General features: G+C 43.5%; 1 protein-coding gene across 3 annotated transcripts in view; it reads left to right on the top strand.

Annotated features, from left to right (window-relative positions):
• Window positions 1-18,890, top strand: part of cachd1 (cache domain containing 1) — a 262,478-nt gene extending 243,588 nt beyond the window's left edge. Inside the window, exons 24-28 of one of the 3 annotated variants that reach the window (XR_011948199.1) lie at window positions 3,072-3,233; window positions 3,804-3,881; window positions 12,098-12,199; window positions 16,993-18,032; window positions 18,207-18,342. Coding sequence is in view for 2 of the 3 variants with exons in the window: in XM_072511134.1 (XP_072367235.1) it covers window positions 3,072-3,233; window positions 3,804-3,881; window positions 12,098-12,199; window positions 16,993-17,234 (584 nt within the window). In the remaining variant the exon portion in view is untranslated. Of the gene's footprint in view, window positions 1-3,071; window positions 3,234-3,803; window positions 3,882-12,097; window positions 12,200-16,992 lie in introns of all 3 variants that reach the window. The other 2 variants (XM_072511136.1, XM_072511134.1) reach the window with 2 other exon arrangements.
• Window positions 18,891-19,555: the final 665 nt, after the last annotated feature.

Raw genomic sequence — 19,555 nt, 5'->3', positions numbered from 1 at the left:
ATGCTTCACACCGTTCTGTCGTCAGGCCACTGCAGGTGGATTTTTTGACCGGGTGGATGATTCCGGCGTGTGTGCCTGATAATATGTAAATGTATTTTAATGATAGTCCCAATGTTCTGCATCGGGAAACATGGCCTGTCACTGATGAGGGAAGGGGACAATCGTGTCATGCTTTCATGCCAATGTAAAATGCAACTTTGCACTTCTCACGATATTTTTTGCTCCTGTCACCGAACCTGCCCAAGCGTACGGAATTGGATAATTCTGGCCACGGTATATGAAATTCAGTGCTGTGTGATGTCAGATATGTAGGCCCAACATCCAAGTGACTGGCAGACTGTATTGAACAGCGCACACCTTCGGCAACAGGAAAAATCGAGACCGTGTTCAAGCAGCCCATGCTTATAAAACTGAAAACATAGAATGGAATTTTATGCATCTCCTGCCAATAAAATCTTACAGTCCTGCCGAAATCTATGGAGTTTTAAATGCCACCCGTATTTTCTGGCCTTGCCCCCACCATGACGGGGTCGTACAATCCTGTCCACAGTGTCAAACATTAGATGTGATTTCGCTAAATGATCTTGATTGTGCTAAGAAATACACTGAAAACCAATTTAAGACCATTAACCGGGCACATAGTGTGGCTCAGTTATGCGTGCCAGGAGCTACATGTATTTACACATGGGGCCCAGTCCTTTGCAGACAGAGGGAACATGTGCATGAATTGCACCTTTTTCAACTAAACAAAAGTTTGCAGGACACCAATTCCCTAGTTCATTCCCCATGGCAAAGCCGTGATACTGAGTTGACATGCTGGATTTGTGTTTGAACAAAAGCTTGGCAGTTAACTGTTCCCTGGTACATTCTACATGGCAATGGCTCTGCCTATTTGAGCCCATTTGCCAACCAATTGGCACTTTCTTCTAATACAATATATATTTGTTCCCGTCCCTTTACTATTACCATTTTTGTGAACAGTCCAGATGGGTGCAAGATGAAAAACTTCAACACTGTGTCCCTTTTTTTTAAGCAATAATCCAAATTTGTTTTGTTGCCCACCTCTGGCAGTTCTTAATGGCAAACAATTCCCAATCACCAGCTCCATTTCTGTGTCTCACTTTAAGTGACTTTGTGATGGATTTCCAATTACTTGTGGGGATGAGGATGGGTACAGGTATGCTTTGGAAATCATGCTCTGATGGCTTGTCGGTCTTCTAATGGCTCGATTCCGATTGCATTGAAACTTTCAAAGGGAGGGTGGGAGAGCTGGCAACCCACATGCCTCAAATGAGCTTAACAGCAAGTTAATTGGAGAGCTTGTCAATGGGGCGGTGAGGGACAGAATCCAATTTTCAAAGGTATGAACAGGAAGATAAAATAGTCTGGGACACATTAGGGCACAGCAGGGAGCCATTATTTATTGTGACTATTGATTTAAAATCATAGTCAAACTGACGTGCCATGTGGTGGCACAAAATTGCTATTGCTTGAGCAGAGTGGATTATGTAAGTGAATGAGTGTTTGAATGAGCACTTGAATGAGGCTGCTAGTCCTCTGCTTTCCTGCGTTCTCCATTCCTCAAAGTAACGGCAAGCCCAGCCACAACTGTTGTCTGCCGTTCGAAATCACCCTCCAGGAATAGCTCCTGCTCCCATCCACCATCCAATGCCATTATTTGGGCACTGAACTTGCGGCTGGCCCAATTAGAGCCTTTGCATTTAAAAGTCGTATCATTGACACTGGTACGGTGCGGGGTCAGGACCCAAAAATGATCTGGTCATCAGTGTCCTGAATCTGGGATTGAAAATACAGCTCCATATTTCAGTGAACCTGGATAGCAAATGGGAGGAGCAGCGCAGTTGACTTTAGTACTGTCTCCAGCTGACATCTGCCAGTTGTTACTCAGCTCAGTGCTACTCCATCCAAGGTAAAAAGTTTAAAGATTTGAAGCCGGAGACTGAGTCTTCAGATTATGGATCACTGAGCCCATCTTCATCTCCTGTTTTTGTAAAGGGCGAAAGATGCTAAAGTTATGGGGTGCTGCTTTTCCCTGGTTACCGTTACTGTTGCTTTGTGTTCCCGGAACAAAAGATGTCGGGCGGGTTTCTTTGTTGGTTGCCGCCAAAATCGCGATTGGGCGGAGAATAGGTTCCGACACTAAAATCGCGGCGGGCTGATTTGATGCCAAATCGCTATTCTCCGTCACCTCGACAGTGCTGTCAATGCGGTCTGGAACACACGTACAGTAAACACAGTTTGCATGTCATTAGCAGGCCCGGCCCAGTATTTTCCGATGGGCCGAGTTCCCGACGGCGCGGTTCACTTGTGCTTTTAAAAATCTTGAAACTGGCGTCATGGTTGCTGAGGGAGAGAGAGGGGGTACGGAAAGTGTCAAATATCACTCTAGTTTGCTGACAGTTGTGCCGCTGGCCAGGGGGAGTAGCGGGGGATGGCCAGGAGGTGGGCTGTGTAATCAGGGCAGACGGGCACAGAACAGCATTACCACAGCCGGCAAGGCAGCCATGCTGCTGCAATGCTGCTAACAGCCCCCTGTGAACTTAGAGCCACGGGTCGTATAGCTGTCCTCCCAGGCCACCCCCCTAGGTGCCCTCTGGCCCTGGCTGACCCATCAGCAGAATGGGCGCGCTCCAGCAGAACCAGTGCCATCTTGTTGGCTGGGATGAGTGTGTGTGGAGAATGTAATATGTATATGCACCTGCAGTTTGCCCGAATCCCGTACCATTTTTCATTGGAATCGATTGTGTTCGACATGGCGCAGGTTCTAGCCTCTCCACAGCTGCAGAATCGATCCAAGTTCGGCGCAAGTTTTGCTGTCGTGAAAGTCCACAAATTCTGCGTCGGCGTCAACACTTAGTCTTCGAAACGGAGAATCCTGCCTGACATCTGTTACCAGATGTTCTATTTTTAAAGGTGTAATGACAAGTAATGACGAACTGCAATACCGTTGGGTTCAAGCTCAATTGTCTGTTCATATCAAAGCTGTTATCTGAATGTGTGCTTTTGTACAGATATTGAGGTTGCTTTTTTTTTTACATTTCTAATTATAGGAGATGAGGTTATAGCATTGAACATGATCAAAAGTGCCCCAGTCGGACCCGTGGCTGGTGGGATCATGGGGTGCATCATGGTGCTTGTTCTGGCGGTATATGCTTACCGACACCAGATCCATAGGAGAAGTCACCAGCACATGTCTCCTCTCGCAGCACAAGGTAAGAACAGTAATTGACCATTCCAAGATTGTGAAGAAAAAAGTGTTTATGATAAACTCCAGAAAGTAGCAACTACCTAGAAATTGCATCAACCTCAGTTAGGAATGTTTGATATAACGGATGAAACAATTTTTGGTAAGAACAAAGGGGCAGGCTTTACTTAGCTTATGAAACCAAAGTAAAATGATGTTCCGTCTTTAACACAGGTTTGAATTCAGTTGTTCCTTGATAATAATAGCACAACCTGGTAAGTTACTGAGTCACATAGAGCAAAAAAATGTCAGCCCTATAGAAAAGGCAGCTTTGTAAGACAGTGCAGCAATAAGATTGTCTTGTTATTCCCTTGATGTAACTACATAAATTCTTCCACTTCATAGTTTGTGTTGTGATATCTCCAAAGCCCTTTGGATTTGGCATTGCTCCCAGAATAGGTATAATGTGGCAAAGAGATTTGTCAGCTGAAAGAAGTCATAACCTCCTTGTAAATAAAGAATAAAAATTGATTGGGAAAAGTGATGTGCAAAATATACTCTCAAAATAATCATCCTCATTAAAACTTTTTAATAAAAGAGATGTCTGTGCGAATGTCCAACTTGGAAAATGATCGAGATGAACGAGATGAAGATAGTCACGAGGACAGAGGCATCAGTAAGTGTTACCTTTTGTTATGAGGCTAAAAATCATTTTTGATATCTAGAAGCATTTTCTTTTCCATTCAAATGGCTCAAGCACTTAAGAGCAAAGTGCTTTTTAACTATCGTGCAGGGGGTGAAAAGAAAATATTCAGTTGTAGCATGAGTGGGCATAGCTTGGTGCTTCTAATATCTTCTACCCATTCGGATACCAAACCACATAGAGCAGGAAGGCCTACAGTTCCATGCCTGATCAGTGCTGAGTTAACTTATTGCAACTGAGCTGGTGAAGCTTGGCCTCCCAAGGCAAGGGAGGGGGAAAGTCACTCAGGATCCCATTCTGGATTATGACTGACAACCATTTGGGGTTTCCCTTGATGGATAGCTTAGGTACAGTCACAAAGAGAAATCAAGAGAGTAGGATCCAGGGAAAGCAAAAGGAAAGGTAAAGGGTGGGACTAAAAAGTCCAAAGAATCCTGGATGTCAAGGGAAATACTGGTTTGGATAAGGTAAAAAAGGAAGGCCTACAGCAGATAAAGGGAGCTAAAAAAATTGTGGATTGCATCAGAAGAGTGCAGAATGTGCAAGGAGATACTTAAAAATATATCAGGAGAGCGATGAGGGGGCATGAAAAGACACTGGCAGGAAAATCCCACAGTGTTTTATAAGTGTATTGAGGGCAAGAGAATAACCAGGGAAAATATTAGGGACCAAAGTGGCAATCTGTGTGTGGAGCCAAAAAGAGTATGTGAGGTATTAAATAGAACAGAGAACATTACAGCTCAATACAGGCCCTTCGGCCCTCGATGTTGCGCCGACCTGTGAAACCACTCTAAACCCCATCTACACGATTCCCTTATCGTCCATATGTCTATCCAATGACCATTTGAATGCCCTTAGTGTTGGCGAGTCCACTACTGTTGCAGGCAGGGCATTCCACGCCCTTACTACTCTCTGAGTAAAGAACCTACCTCTGACATCTGTCTTATATCTATCTCCCCTCAATTTAAAGTTATGTCCCCTCGTGCTAGACATCACCATTCGAGGAAGAAGGCTCTCACTGTCCACCCTATCCAATCCTCTGATCATCTTGTATGCCTCAATTAAGTCACCTCTTAACCTTCTTCTCTCTAACGAAAACAGCCTCAAGTCCCTCCGCCTTTCCTCATAAGATCTTCCCTCCATACCAGGCAACATTCTGATAAATCTCCTCTGCACCCTTTCCAATGCTTCCACATCCTTCCTATCATGCGGCGACCAGAATTGCACGCAATACTCCAAATGCGGCCGCACCAGAGTTTTGTACAGATGCAACATGACCTCATGGCTCCGAAACTCAATTCCTCTACCAATAAAAGCTAACACACCGCACGCCTTCTTAACAACCCTCTCAACCTGGGTGGCAACTTTCAGGGATCTATGTACATGGACACCGAGATCTCTCTGCTCATCCACACTGCCAAGAATCTTACCATTAGCCCAGTACTCTGCCTTCCTGTTATTCCTTCCAAAATGAATCACCTCACACTTTTCTGCATTAAACTCCATTTGCCACCTCTCAGCCCAGAGCTGCAGCTTATCTATGTCCCTCTGTAACTTGTAACATCCGTCCACACTGTCCACAACTCCACCGACTTTAGTGTCATCTGCAAATTTACTCACCCATCCTTCTACGCCCTCCTCCAGGTCATTTATAAAAGTGACAAACAGCAGTGGCCCCAAAACAGATCCTTGTGGTACACCACTAGTAACTGCACTACAGTCTGAACATTTCCCATCAACCACCACCCTTTGTCTTCTTCCAGCTAGCCAATTTCTGATCCAAACTGCGAAATCACCCTGAATCCCATGCCTCCGTATTTTCTGCAGTAGCCTACCGTGGAGAACCTTATCAAACGCTTTACTGAAATCCATATGCACCACATCAACTGCTTTACCCTCATCCACCTGTTTGGTCACCTTCTCAAAGAACTCAATAAGGTTTGTGAGGCACGACCTACCCTTCACAAAACAGTGTTGACTATCTCTAATCAAATTATTCCTTTCCAGATGATTATACATCCTATCTCTTATAAACCTTTCCAAGATTTTGCCCACAACAGAAGTAAGGCTCACTGGTCTATAGTTACTGGGGTTGTCTCTACTCCCCTTCTTGAACAAGGGGACAACATTTTCTATCCTCCAGTCTTGCACATTCCTGTAGACAAAGATGACTTAAAGATCAAAGCCAAAGGCTCAGCAATCTCCTCCCTAGCTTCCCAGAGAATCCTAGGATAAATCCCATCCGGCCCAGGGGACTTATCTATTTTCACACTTTCCAGAATTGCCAACACCACCTCCTTATGAACCTCAAGCCCTTCTAGTCTAGTAGCCTGAATCTCAGTATTCTCCTCAACAACATTGTCTTTTTCCTGTGTGAATACTGACGAAAAATATTAATTTAGCACCTCTCCTATCTCCTCGGACTCCAAGCACAACTTCCCACTACTGTCCTTGACTGGCCCTACTCTTACCCTAGTCATTTGTTTATTCCTGACATATCTATAGAAAGCTTTAGGGTTATCCTTGATCCTACCTGCCAAAGACTTCTCATGTCCCCTCCTGGCTCTTCTTAGCTCTCTCTTTAGGTCCTTCCTAGCTAACTTGTAACTCTCGAGCGCCCTAACTGAACCTTCATATCTCATCTTTACATAAGCCTCCTTCTTCCTCTTGACAAGTGTTTTGACTGCTTTAGTAAACCACGGATCCCTAGCTCGACCACTCCCTGCCTGCCTGACAGGTACATACTTATCACAGTCGCTGTTCCCAGAACAAGCTCCACATTTCCATTGTGCCCATCCCCTGCAGTTTTCCTCTCCATCCGATGCTTCCTAAGTCTTGCCTCATCGCATCATAATTGCCTTTCCCCCAGATATAACTCTTGCCCTGCGGTTTATACCTATCCCTTTCCATCACTAAAGTAAACGTAATCAAATTGTGGTCACTATCACCAAAGTGCTCAGCTACCTCCAAATCTAACACCTGTTCTGGTTCATTACCCAGTACCAAATCCAATATGGCCTCGCCTTTCGTTGGCCTATCTACATACTGTGTCAGGAAACCCTCCTGCACACATTGGACAAAAATGGACCCATCTAAAGTACTCAAACTATAGCGTTTCCAGTCAATATTTGGAAAGTTAAAGTCCCCCATAACAACTACCCTGTTACTTTCGCTCCTATCCAGAATCATCTTTGCAATCCTTTCCTCTACATTTCTGGAACTTTTCAGAGGCCTATAGAAAACCCCTAACAGGGTGACCTCTCCTTTCCTGTTTCTAACCTCAGCCCATACTACCTCAGTAGACGAGTCCTCATCAAATGTCCTTTCTGCCACCATAATACTGTCCTTGACTAACAATGCCACACACACTCTTTTACCACCTTCCCTGAGCTTACTGAAACATCTAAACCCCGGCACCTGCAACAACCATTCCTGTCCCTGCTCTATCCATGTCTCCAAAATGGCCACAACATCAAAGTCTCAGGTACCAACCCATGCAAGTTCACCCACCTTATTCCGGATGCTCCTGGCATTGAAGAAGACACACTTTAAACCACCTTCCTGTCTGCCGGTACACTCCTGCAACTTTGAAACCTTACCCATGACCTCACTACTCTCAACTTCCTGTACACTGGAGCTACAATTCAGGTTCCCAAGCCCCTGCTGGACTAGTTTAAACCCTCCAGAAGAGCATTAGCAAATTTCCCCCCCAGGATATTGATACCCCTCTGGTCCCGGTGTAGACCATCCCATTTGTAGAGGTCCCACCGACCCCAGAATGAGCCCCAATTATCCAGAAATCTGAAACCCTCCCTCCTGCACCATCCCTGTAGCCACATGTTCAACTCCTCTCTCTTCCCCTATTCCTCGTCTCGCTATCACATGGCACGGGTAACAACCCAGAGATAATAACTCTGTTTGTCCTAGATCTAAGTTTCCACCCTAGCTCCCTGAATTCCTGCCTTACGTCCCTATCCCTACCTATGTCGTTGGTACTTATGTGGACCACGACTTGGGGCTGCTCCCCCTCCCCCTTAAGGATCCCGAAAACACGATCCAAGACATTGCGCACCCTGGCACCTGGGAGGCAACAAACCAACCACGAGTCTCTCTCATTCCCACAGAATCTCCTATTTATCCCCCTAACTATGGAGTCTCCAATGACGTAATGCTCTACTCCTCTCCCCCCTTCCCTTCTGAGCAACATGGACAGACTCTGTGCCAGAGACCTGTACCACATGGCTTACCCCTGGTAAGTCCCGTCCCCCTCCACCCCCAACAGTATCCAAAGCGGTATACTTGTTACTGAGGGGAACGACCACAGGGGATCCCTGTACTGACTGCTTCCTCCCAGCCCCTCTCACCATCACCCATCTATCTTTATTCTTCAGAGTAACTACATCCCTGAAGCTTCTATCTATGACCACCTCTGCCTCCCGAATGATCCGAAGTTCCTCCAGCTCCAGAACGCGGTTTCTGAGGAGCTGGAGATGGGTGCACTTCCCACAGATGAAATCAGCAGGGACACTGACGGCGTCCCTCACCTCAAACATTCTGCAGGAGGAACATTGCACTACCTTCCCTGCCATCCCCTCTAGATAAAAAAAGAAAAAGAAAGAAAGAGCTTACCTGTTATTCACTCCCCTTCTCAGTAAGCACTCACTCAGCAACCTCTGCGCCCCGCACAATAACACCTGAGGGAAAATAAAAGAAAAACTACTTACCAGTCACCAGCCAATCCCTTACCTGCAGGCCGTGATGTCACGGTTCAATTTCTTTCTACTTCTACCTGCTCTCGAGCCTTCCCCTGCAACAGCCAATCAGCAGCTCCGCTCTATTGCCCTCTGCTGAATGAGTATTTTGCATCTGTGTTCACTATGATGAAGGACGATGTAGGTATAGAAAGCAGCGAAAGGGACTGTGATATAATTGGACAGATTTGCATTGCAAGGAAGGAAGTGTTGAGCAGTTTTATCGGGCTTAAAAGTGGATGTATCCCCAGGCCTAGATGAGATGTATGCTGCTGTGTGAGGCACGGGAGGAGATTCCAGGGGCTCTGACGTTAATTTTCAATTCCTCTGTGGCCACAGGTGAGGTGCCAGAGGAGTGGAGGACAACTAACAGGGTACCATTATTCAGGAAGGGAAGTAGGGATAAACCTGGTAATTACAGACCAAAGAGTCCAAGGGAAGATATTGGAAATTATACTGAGGAACAGAATTAATCTCCACTTGGAGAGGTAAGGATGAATCAAGGATAGTCAACAAGGCTTTGTCAAGAGGAGATCATGTCTAACAAATTTAATTGAATTTTTTGAGGAGGTGACTAAGTGTGTAGATGAGGGCCGTGCAATTGATATAGTCTACATGGGCTTCAGTAAGACTTTGGACAAGGTCCCGCATGCTAAACTGATCAAGAAAGTAAGAGTCCATGAGATCCAGGGCAATTTGGAAAATTTGATCCAAAATTGGCTGAGTGGCAAGAGGTAGAGGATGATGGTTGAAGGTTGATTTTGTGACTGGAAGTCTGTGTTCAGTGGTGTACTGCAGGGATCAGTGTTGTGTCCCTTGCTGTTTGTAGTGTATGTTAATGGTCCAGATGGGAATGTGGGGATCATGAACAGCAAGTTATCAGATGATACAACAATTGGTGAGATGGTAAATAGCAAGGAGGAAAGCCTTAGATTACTGGAAGATATAGACAGGCTTGTCAGATGGGTAGAACAATGGCAAATGAAATTTAACCCTGAAAAGTGTGAGGTGATGCATTTTGGGAGGACTAAGAAGGCAAAGGACTATACAATGAATGGTAAGACACGACTAAGTACACAGGGACCTTTGGGTGCATATCCGTGGGTCCCTGAAGGCAGCAGGACAGGTAGATAAGGTGGTTAAAAAGCCATATGCAATAATTGCCTTTATTAGCCACAGCATAGATTATAAGAGCAGGGAGGTTATGATGGAGCTGTACAAAACGCTTGTTAGACCACAGTTCTGGTCGCCTCACTATAGGAAGGATATGATTGCGCTTGAACGGGTTAAGAGGAGATTCACCAGGATGTTGCTTGGGCTGGGGAATTTCAGCTATGAAAAGAGGCTGGTTAGGCTGAGTTTGTTCATCTCCGAGCAGAGAAGGGTGAAGGGAGACCTGATTGAGCTGTACGATATTATGAAGGATAAATAGGGTAAATAGGAAGAAACCTTTCTCCTCAGATGAGGGGTCAGTAACCAGAGAGCAAAGATTTAAGGTAATCACAGGAGATTTAGAGGGGATTTGAGGAAAAACTTTTTCACCCAGAGGGTGGTGGGAATCTGGAGCTCACTGCCTGAAAGGGAACCCTCAAAAATGTAAGAAGCATTTAGATGACCACTTGAAATGCCACAGCATACAAGGCTGTGGACCAGGTGCTGGAAAATGGGATTGGAATAGATTGGTGCTTGATGGGTGGTATAGAAACAATGGGCCGAAGGACCTCGTTCTGTGTTCTAAAACTCTGACTGTGAAGGCATCTGGCACCTATGGAGCTGTATCCCTGCATCATACAGTCATAGAATTTACAGTGCAGAAGGAGGCCATTTGGCCCATCGAGTCTGCGCTATCTCTTGAAAAGAGCACACAAGCCCACGCATCCACTCGAACCCCGTAATCCGACCTAACCTTTTTGGATACTAAGGGCAATTTACCTAAACTGCACATTTTTGGACTGTTGTATCCCCTGACATTAGTATTCTTGTGATTCTCCTGATGAGTGCAAGGCGAAAAGTTTTGATAAAATATCTTTTTTCAGCAACACTCAAGTTCTGTACTACCAAATGACTAGGTGTGTTAATTCTTAGTACCGAGCGATCTCTGGCACTGAAAATTTAAGTGTGGAATCTCGCTTCTGATTTTAATTATTGTCGACTTTATTTTAAATGTGAAAATAGATGTTTTATCTTTCTGTTTCATCTCTTTCTCTTTAATCCCATCTTTCTTTCTTTTCTCTTGTTTCACTTTCAGTATATGCTTTTATATTCAATCAAATATATTATATTAAATTGAATTAAACACTCCAACTTACACTTCCTGATTTGTCTCAATAACGATTCTTTGATCTGATTGCGTGGAGAGACATGAAGTTACTTTCCCTGTTCGAATAGGCACTAGGTCTCCTGTAGAGTGCACCACATTGAAATGGATTTCTAATAGCTGTTGCACAAAAGCTCACTACGTCTGGGCGGTTGTTAAGTGTAATGAACGGTGACAGTCATTTGTTCATTGCTGAATTTAAAGTCCAGGCCAGCACCCATCTCTTGAAATCCATGTTTCTCCAACTAAATCCCCAGCTAAATGGCTTTCAAATAAAGACTTTCATTAATGAACTAATATTTTATTTGTTTTTCATGTGATGTGGGCATCTCTGGCAAGGTCTGGATTTGTTACTCATCCATAATTGCCCTTGAACTGAATGACTTGATGGGCTATTTCAGAGAGACAATTAGAGTCAACCACATTGCAGTGGATCTGGAGTCACGTGTACGCCAGAGATAGTTTTTTTTAGGACTGCATTATTAATTGAATTTAAATTCCACCAGGTGCCGAGGTGGGATTTGAACCATTATCCCCAGGGCATTATTCTGTTCTCTGGATTACTTGTCCAGTGAAAATACCATGACACTACTGTCTTCCTATTTGCTGAAATGCAATCTTACTTTCCTACCAATATTAAAACTTCATTTTCCAAAGGACAGGCTGCGAAGTTGAATAACATAAGAAATAAAAGTAAATTTGAGAAAAAAAAGTTGAAAAATGATGGAAAAAATGAATTGAAAGCTGCAAAGAAAAAGAATGAAGCAAGTTCCACCTGAATGCAGAGCACTGTTACCACTCTCATTTTTGTCAGTGTAATGGCCATGTATTGCCACAGTCCTGGTTACTGAGCCCGTTAACACTTAATTAGCTGCTGTCCCATGCCCTTCCGATCTGTAGATTGGAAGCATCCACTGTGTCTGGAAGTGTGAGTGGTCAGTGAATGCCTGACCTCCTCCTTGAATTAAATTGACCAGTTCATTTGAATTTTTTTTCCCCCTCCCTCCATGCCCCAACCCCCAAACATATGAACTCTAAATTGTAGATTCTCTTGTTTAAAATTGTGCATTGAGGAGAGAAAATTATTGTCTGCACTAATAATTTTTGTTTATTTTTAATAGTCAGTAACACCAGATTTATAGCGGCTGTGATAGAACGACATGCACACAGTCCAGAACGGAGGCGCAGGTACTGGGGAAGATCGGGAACAGAGAGCGATCATGGTAAGATCAATTGCCTTGCATTTCACTTGACAGGCGGAAAAAATCTTATTCATTTCAATGGTATTTAACATTTCAGAGCTAAAAATGATCGTGTTTCTGTCTGAAGGGAACTGGTCCTATCTGTGTGGGCTGTGATTGATGTTAACCCCAGTCAAAACTAGAAATAAATTATCTTCAAATGCAGGAAAGAATCTTCAGAAAAATTCATGAGAGATAAACATCTCTTTTACTGCTGTTTCTTTATTTTAACACCTCACCATTTTTTGGTATTACTTTGCTAAAAATATTCAGTGGGGGACTTTTGTTTATATAATACAGCAACACTGTCCAGAGCCCCCTGAATAGGAACTGTTGTAACAGTGTGAGTTTGACAGTGTTTTGTTTTCTTATGCTAAGCTTTTATGGGTGTTTAAGAAACCTATGTTTAAAATGAGCAAATATTTCAAGAAGTTGTTTGAGTTAAAAGAGAAAAGAAACTTGATAATTGTTTTAGTGATGGGATATGCATCATTTAAACAGTTTATTAAATGAGGTAATTACAATTTTGGTGCATTTGAGCCTAAGTTGGCATGGTGATGGTTTTTATGCATTTGACATTAATATTCTCTTTTCCTTTCCTGGAAGCACTTATTCGTAACTGGAACACAGTTGTTGATATCCTGGTCTATGTGGCTGTATATATCACAGCACAATACAAACTGAGTCACCAGGGGAATGACTTAATTTTAAATTGAGTGAGAACAACAACCACTTTGGTGTCGCTTCATGTTCCTGTCTGGACCTGGAAAAACTTATCAAGTTTGGTTCCAATTTCCACCTTTCTATCACCTTCACATGGTCCATCTCCAGCACTTCCCTTCCCTTTCTTGGCCTTTCTATTTCAATTTCTGGGGATAGACTATCCACTAGTATCCATTCCAAACCCACCGACTTCCACAGCCAACTCGACTGCAGCTCTTCACACACACTTCCCAGAAGGATTCCATACCATTCTCTCAGCTCCTTCGCCTCTGCCAAATTTGTTCCGGTGATGCCACTTTCCCAAACATGTCTTCATTCTTCCTTATTCGTGGTTTCCCACCCACTGTGGTCGACAGGACTCTCAACTGTGCCTGACCTATCTCCCGCACCTCTGCTCTCCCCCCGCCCCCCACAAACCAGGATAGGGTCGCCCTTGTCCTTGTCCTCACTTTTCACCCCACCAGCCTCCGCAATCAAAGAATCATCCTCGGCCAGTTCTGCCAACTCCAACATGATACCACCACCAAACACATCTTTCCTTCACTTCCCCTGTCTGCATTTTGCAGGGACCGTTCCACCCAGGGTACCTTGGTCCACTCCTCCAACGCCTCAGCCTCTTTCCACAGCACCTTCCCATGCAACCGCAAAAGGTGTAAGACCTGCACCTTTACCTCCTCCCTGCTCACCATCCAAGGGCCTAAACACTCTTTTTCAACTGAGGCAGAGCTTCATGTCCATCTCCTTCAATCTGGTCTATTGCACTTGTTGCTCCCAACGCGGTCTAATCTACATTGCAGAGACTAAATGCAGACTGGGTGATAACTTTGCAGAAAACCTCCGGTCCGTCCGCAAGCAGGACCCAGACCTTGCTGTCGCTTGCCATTTAAACTCACCGTCCTGCTGTCACGTCCACATGTCTGCCCAGTGAAGCCCAGCGCAAACTAGAGGAACAGAACCTCGTCTTCCAATTAGGCACGTTACAGCCTTCTGGACTTAACATTGTGTTCAACAACTTCAGGCTGTGAACACAAAGATAAAGGCAAATTACTGCGGATGCTGGAATCTGAATCAAAAACAGAAAGTATTGGACAATCTCAGCAGGTCTGACAGCATCTGTGGAGAGAAAGGGAGGTAACATTTTGAGTCTGGATGACTCTTTGTCAAAGCTAGAGGGGACTGGTGGGGGACAATGGTGAGGGAAAATCTTTCCCTCACTATTGTTCCCTACCTACCGCCCCTCACTCCACTTGGGTCAACTGTTCCCAGTTGCCCTTTACACACTGCTCACCTTTGTTCTGCCATGCACACATTTTGATCTCTTTATGTGTCACTATCAGCAGATCTAATTTGGAAGATCTAATTCAAGAGCGGACTATACGGTCAATGGAAGAGTCCTGGGGAAAATTGATGTTGAGAGAGATCTGGGAGTTCAGGTCTATTGTACCCTGAAGGTGGCAATGCAGGTTGATAGAGTGGTCAAGAAGGCATACAGCATGCTTGCCTTCATCGGACGGGGTATTGAGTACAAGAGTCGGCAGGTCATGTTACAGTTGTATAGGACTTTGGTTAGGCCACATTTGGAATACTGCGTGCAGTTCTGGTCGCCACATTACCAGAAGGATGTGGATGCTTTAGAGAGGGTGCAGAGGAGGTTCACCAGGAGGTTGCCTGGTATGGAGGGTGCTAGCTATGAAGAAAGGTTGAGTAGATTAGGATTGTTTTCGTTGGAAAGACGGAGGTTGAGGGGGGACCTGATTGAGGTCTGCAAAATTATGAGAGGTATGGACAGTGTGGATAGCAACAAGCTTTTTCCAAGAGTGGGGGTGTCAATTACAAGGGGTCACGATTTCAAGGTGAGAGGGGGAAAGTTTAAGGGAGATGTGCGTGGAAAGTGTTTTACGCAGAGGGTGGTGGATGCCAGGAACGCTTTGCCAGCGAAGGTGGTAGAGGCGGGCACGATAGCATCATTCAAGATGCATCTAGACAGATATATGAACGGGCGGGGAACAGAGGGAAGTAGATCCTTGGAAAATAGGCGACAGGTTTTTTAAAAAGGATTGGATCGGCGCAGGCTGGGAGGGCCGAAGGGCCTGTTCCTGTGCTGTAATTTTCTTTGTTCTTTGTTCTTCTCAGCCTTAATCACCCACATTTACATCCCTTTTGTCATCTGTCCTCGACATCTTTGTCTACCTCCACCTATCGCTGGCCCCCTATCCAGCCCCACTGCTCCACCCCCCCCCACTACAGTATCCCTTTTGCACTTCCCTCCAGCTTTGACAAAGAGTCATCCAAAATCGAAATGTTAACTTCTTTCTTTCTCCACGGATGCTGTCAGACCTGCTAAGAATGTCCAGTATTTCCTGTTTAGTTTCAGACTGTGAACTCTCTCTTCCACCTTCACCCCATTTTTATTTCTTATCAATTTATTTTCATTTTTTCCATTGATCTGTTTTTCTATCACCATTGTCTGCCCCCCTCCCCCGGCCACTGGGTCATTTGTTCCCTGTTCCAGGTTGTCCTCAGCTGGAACAGAAATGTTAGCTCGCTTCTCTCTCCGCGGGTGCAGTCAGACCTGCTGAGATTGTCCAGTACTTTCTGTTTTGGTTCAAACGTGTAGTTGTGAGAAAGATAGGCATGGATTTGGTTTGCAACAATATCCCCAAGAAAAGTAAAGGGAGGTTGGAAATGGAGTGGTAGTTTGCAAATGATTCACTTTCTCTTTCCCTCTCCATGCTTCTTTCATGGCCACCCTTCCTTTGGCTCAAAAGATGGGTGTCCTTGATCCAGGAATTAGTAATGTTAAATGCACTGTGACATTGGGCCACCTTCTAGAGGGGTTTACCATCCAGAGTGGTGGCTTGGCAGCTGAAGCCACAGTTTATTTTAACAAGATTAAAACACCTTGAGAGGGCTCCCACGGCTGCAGTGCCCATCGTCCTTAATTGAATGAAAAGAGCAGAATGGAAACCCAAAATTAACCCAAGCAATGATTATTTTCGGTATTTAAGATTCACCCACTCTCTCTGCTTCAACTTCATATAAGCTGTGATATATCTGCAAAGTGTGCAAAATAAACTTCTATCTATAAATCTGTAAAAGCTTACTTTTTAATATTTTAATGTTGACCAATCAGCTCACACTAAAATGAAATGATTATTTAGATTCTGATGAACAGGGTTGTTCACGGAAGCAACAGTATAACTCCAATCTGTCGGCAATCCACACCCCTCAACTGCTATAAATGGCTTTCCATTTTAAATAGGTATCCATGATATAAAAATGCCCTTATTCTGCAGTTAAAATGCAACGCTTCCTCTTCTGCTTTTAAAATGTCCATTTTGGGATAAATTTGTCCCAGTTATTTTGCATCATTTGCATCCTTGAACAATGCATGGGGTTTGGCAACTCCGACACATAAACAGAAAATACTGGACAATCTCAGCAGGTGCGGAGAGAGAAGGGAGAAATACAACTCTGTGTGCCCTGACTCCTGGACCTGGAATGTGCTTTGATAGTGTTGCAATGAGTTAGGTAAGTTCTGTTAGGATTCTGTGTCTTAAGATGGAGGTGAAGTGGTAAAGTGATGACTCAGTGAATGCAATACCCAATGTGGTACTGAGCCACACAAACCATGATTAAACCCTGATCTGTGTTCAGTTAATTTACTTCTGCTAAAATACACTGCAGTTGGCTTCAGTTTTCTGTAATCTGCTGGAAAGTACACCAGAGCTTTGATGACTTCAGTGATCAATAAGCCTGTTAACATTCATTGCACAGGCAAGAGGAAAAGCCATACTGCCAGTTCTCTTGCAGCATTCGATTTGAGTGTACTTATGATTAGTCCTCAAACCCAACGTTTTTTTTTGGAGGGATATGGCTCTCACTGGGGTGTTTGCAGGAGGAGGTAGAGATCAGAGTTGAATCACAGCTGAGCAGTTTTGTAAATAAAAGGCCATTGTTTTTGTAATTGCAGCTTCTGTAAATGGAAATGTATGCCAATAACTGACATGTGTAAAAAATAAATAATTTTGTACATTTGCACTCATCGGCAGGATATAGTACCATGAGCCCCCAGGAGGACAGTGAAAATCCACCATGCAATAATGACCCGTTAACTGCCGGGGTGGATGTCGGGAACCATGAGGAAGATTTAGAGTTGGACACTCCACCTCAGACAGCTGCTTTGCTAAGTCACAAATTTCATCATTATCGCCTACATCACCATCCTTCTCTCCATCACAGTCATCACCTACAGGCTGCAGTCACAGTCCACACTGTGGATGCAGAATGCTGAACCACTTGTGCTCTCCATTCACTGGAGTCAGATGGTGAAAACTTTTCCTGGATTTCTAAGGAACACTAAAAACCATCAAAGCAACTCAGTGGGAATTGTAAAAGTGTTAACAGTGCATCTCAGATTTTTAAAATAAAGCATTATTTTTCTACTATTTATTGAACTTTTTAAACAAAAATCAACTGTAGGAAACAATTTATTTCTAAAACAAACTGACTGGAAAATTGAACTGATATGTTTTTTCTGTCGGTGATATTACAGAAGAGCTTGTGAATGAAGATTCAATAAAGCTACATGAGTAGTGATTAAGAATTTGAAATGGATCCACAGATAAACTAAAGATTGCAAATGCATTATGTTTGATTGCATTGACTCAAAACACCTTTTCAAAATAGAGGAATGATTAACTTTTTTTGTTTAAGGTCACAATCTCAACCAGTGTCTTGCTTTAGGCTCACCTGGGAAAATACCAAGTGATGCCGACGTGCAAATTGGACTTCCGATGCTGTGGACCCAATTTTCAATCATGCCACTATGGGAACTTGATAAATAGAGGGAAAGTACTTTCCCACTGGAGGAGAAATAAACCATTGACCCAATAGTTTTAATTTTAATAAGGCTCTCACTTATTTGGAATCTGAGACAGTCCTGCCTCTTAACAGAATTCCTAAGCCACCTTTTTGAAAAGTAGAAGTGGGACAGCAGAAGCAATTCCCAGCATGGTCCACAACCCACATCAGGGAAGGCTGTGAATGAAGCCCCAAGAGTTACATACATAATTTCTACTCGGGATCTCAGGTGAGCACAAAGTCAAGCACAGGAAGCCACCAGCCGATTTTATGAGTACTACTGCTCTAAGTAATGCGATAAATGATGTATTTGGCTGCTATCGTAAAATGGCAATGATACAAGATCAATCTAGAATGATATTCTGGGCGGGATTTACTGACCCACTCGCCGCATGTTTTCCAGAGGCAGCCACCAGCGAGATTTACCAACCCCGCCATTGTCAAAGGGATATCCTGGTGACTGCACCCCTCGTTGTCGGAAAATCCATGCATCAGCATGGGACCGGAATATCCCACCGGTGTGAAAAGCTGGTACATCGCACCCACTGTTGCGGAGTGTTAGTGTTAAACATTTGTGGTGCAGTGAAATGATTTGAAATATCAGAATTTTCAATTCACTTCAAAGCTCGAAGACAAAGTTGGTCATTGGCAAGCATGACCTGAAGAGAAATCAATGCTGCAAATAAGTTTTTTTTAAGTAACTGTATGTCCTGTGTAGATTAACTTCTTTGATGGTCTTTTCTCTTTCAGTCAGATGTGATTTTATACTTAATATAAAAAAAACTCAAGTTGCTGCTGATAATTACATGAAGTTTAGGGAAGGTACTTACTAGTCAATACATGGTTCATGTATAATTCACCAACTCTTCTACCCAATGTCCCTAAACAAATATTGTTTATGAAATTGTAAATTTAAATTTTTTTATTTTTATGGATACAGTTGCTAAAAATTTAAAGTGATTATTTGTAATCCTGCGTTTTTAAACTGTAAATTCTTATTAAACAATTAAAATCTTAGAAAATAGATTTTACTCATTGTGAATGATATAGTACAATTCTAAAATTAAAGGAGCACATTTACATGCAAGAGTATTTGGCATTCTTTTGTTTACAAACCCATGATATTATGATGTGACTCACTTTAAACTGACTTGCAATTGAGATAGTTGTAAAAGCTTTGCCAAACGCTTTTCACAAGACAGTGAGCCTTTAATATGATCAGTTTGCTATGAGGAATACAACAAGCTTCCAAATATGACAGCAATTTTGACTCGAATGCTAGATTCTAAGAAACTGCAGCTTAACTTGTTCCCCACAATTTTGTTTTCCTTCTACAAGAGATTTTCTACTCCAAGCGAGGGAACTAGGTTGTCGCTGTAATGCTCCTGTGTGGCTCATGAAAGCAATCAATGAAAACCACATTTGTAAAAAAAATTTATCCTCGCTTTTCTACATAAAATTAAAGATGTGCGAGGATAACATTTATGAATTGAGGTAGTGCAGTTGGAAAAGGGGTTCCTTCATGTACTTTTAAATTTATTTTAAAAAATATTCTAGCAGACTGCAAAACTACAAACAGGCCTAGCTCCTTCCAGTAATTACATCACCTGTATCTCACAAGGTTCCATGACCTGCTTAGCTGAAGATAAATTGTCAACACTTAAAGGAATCTTCAACAATCAAAACATGGGCCGGGATTCTCCAATAATGGGGCTGGGGCTATGTCCCCACGCCTGCCTGAAAACGGACGCG

The sequence above is a fragment of the Scyliorhinus torazame genome, chromosome 7 (genome assembly GCF_047496885.1).
Source record: "Scyliorhinus torazame isolate Kashiwa2021f chromosome 7, sScyTor2.1, whole genome shotgun sequence".
Lineage (NCBI taxonomy): Eukaryota > Metazoa > Chordata > Chondrichthyes > Carcharhiniformes > Scyliorhinidae > Scyliorhinus > Scyliorhinus torazame.
Note: the sequence above shows the minus strand (reverse complement) of the source record. Positions and strands in the feature narration are given on the sequence as shown.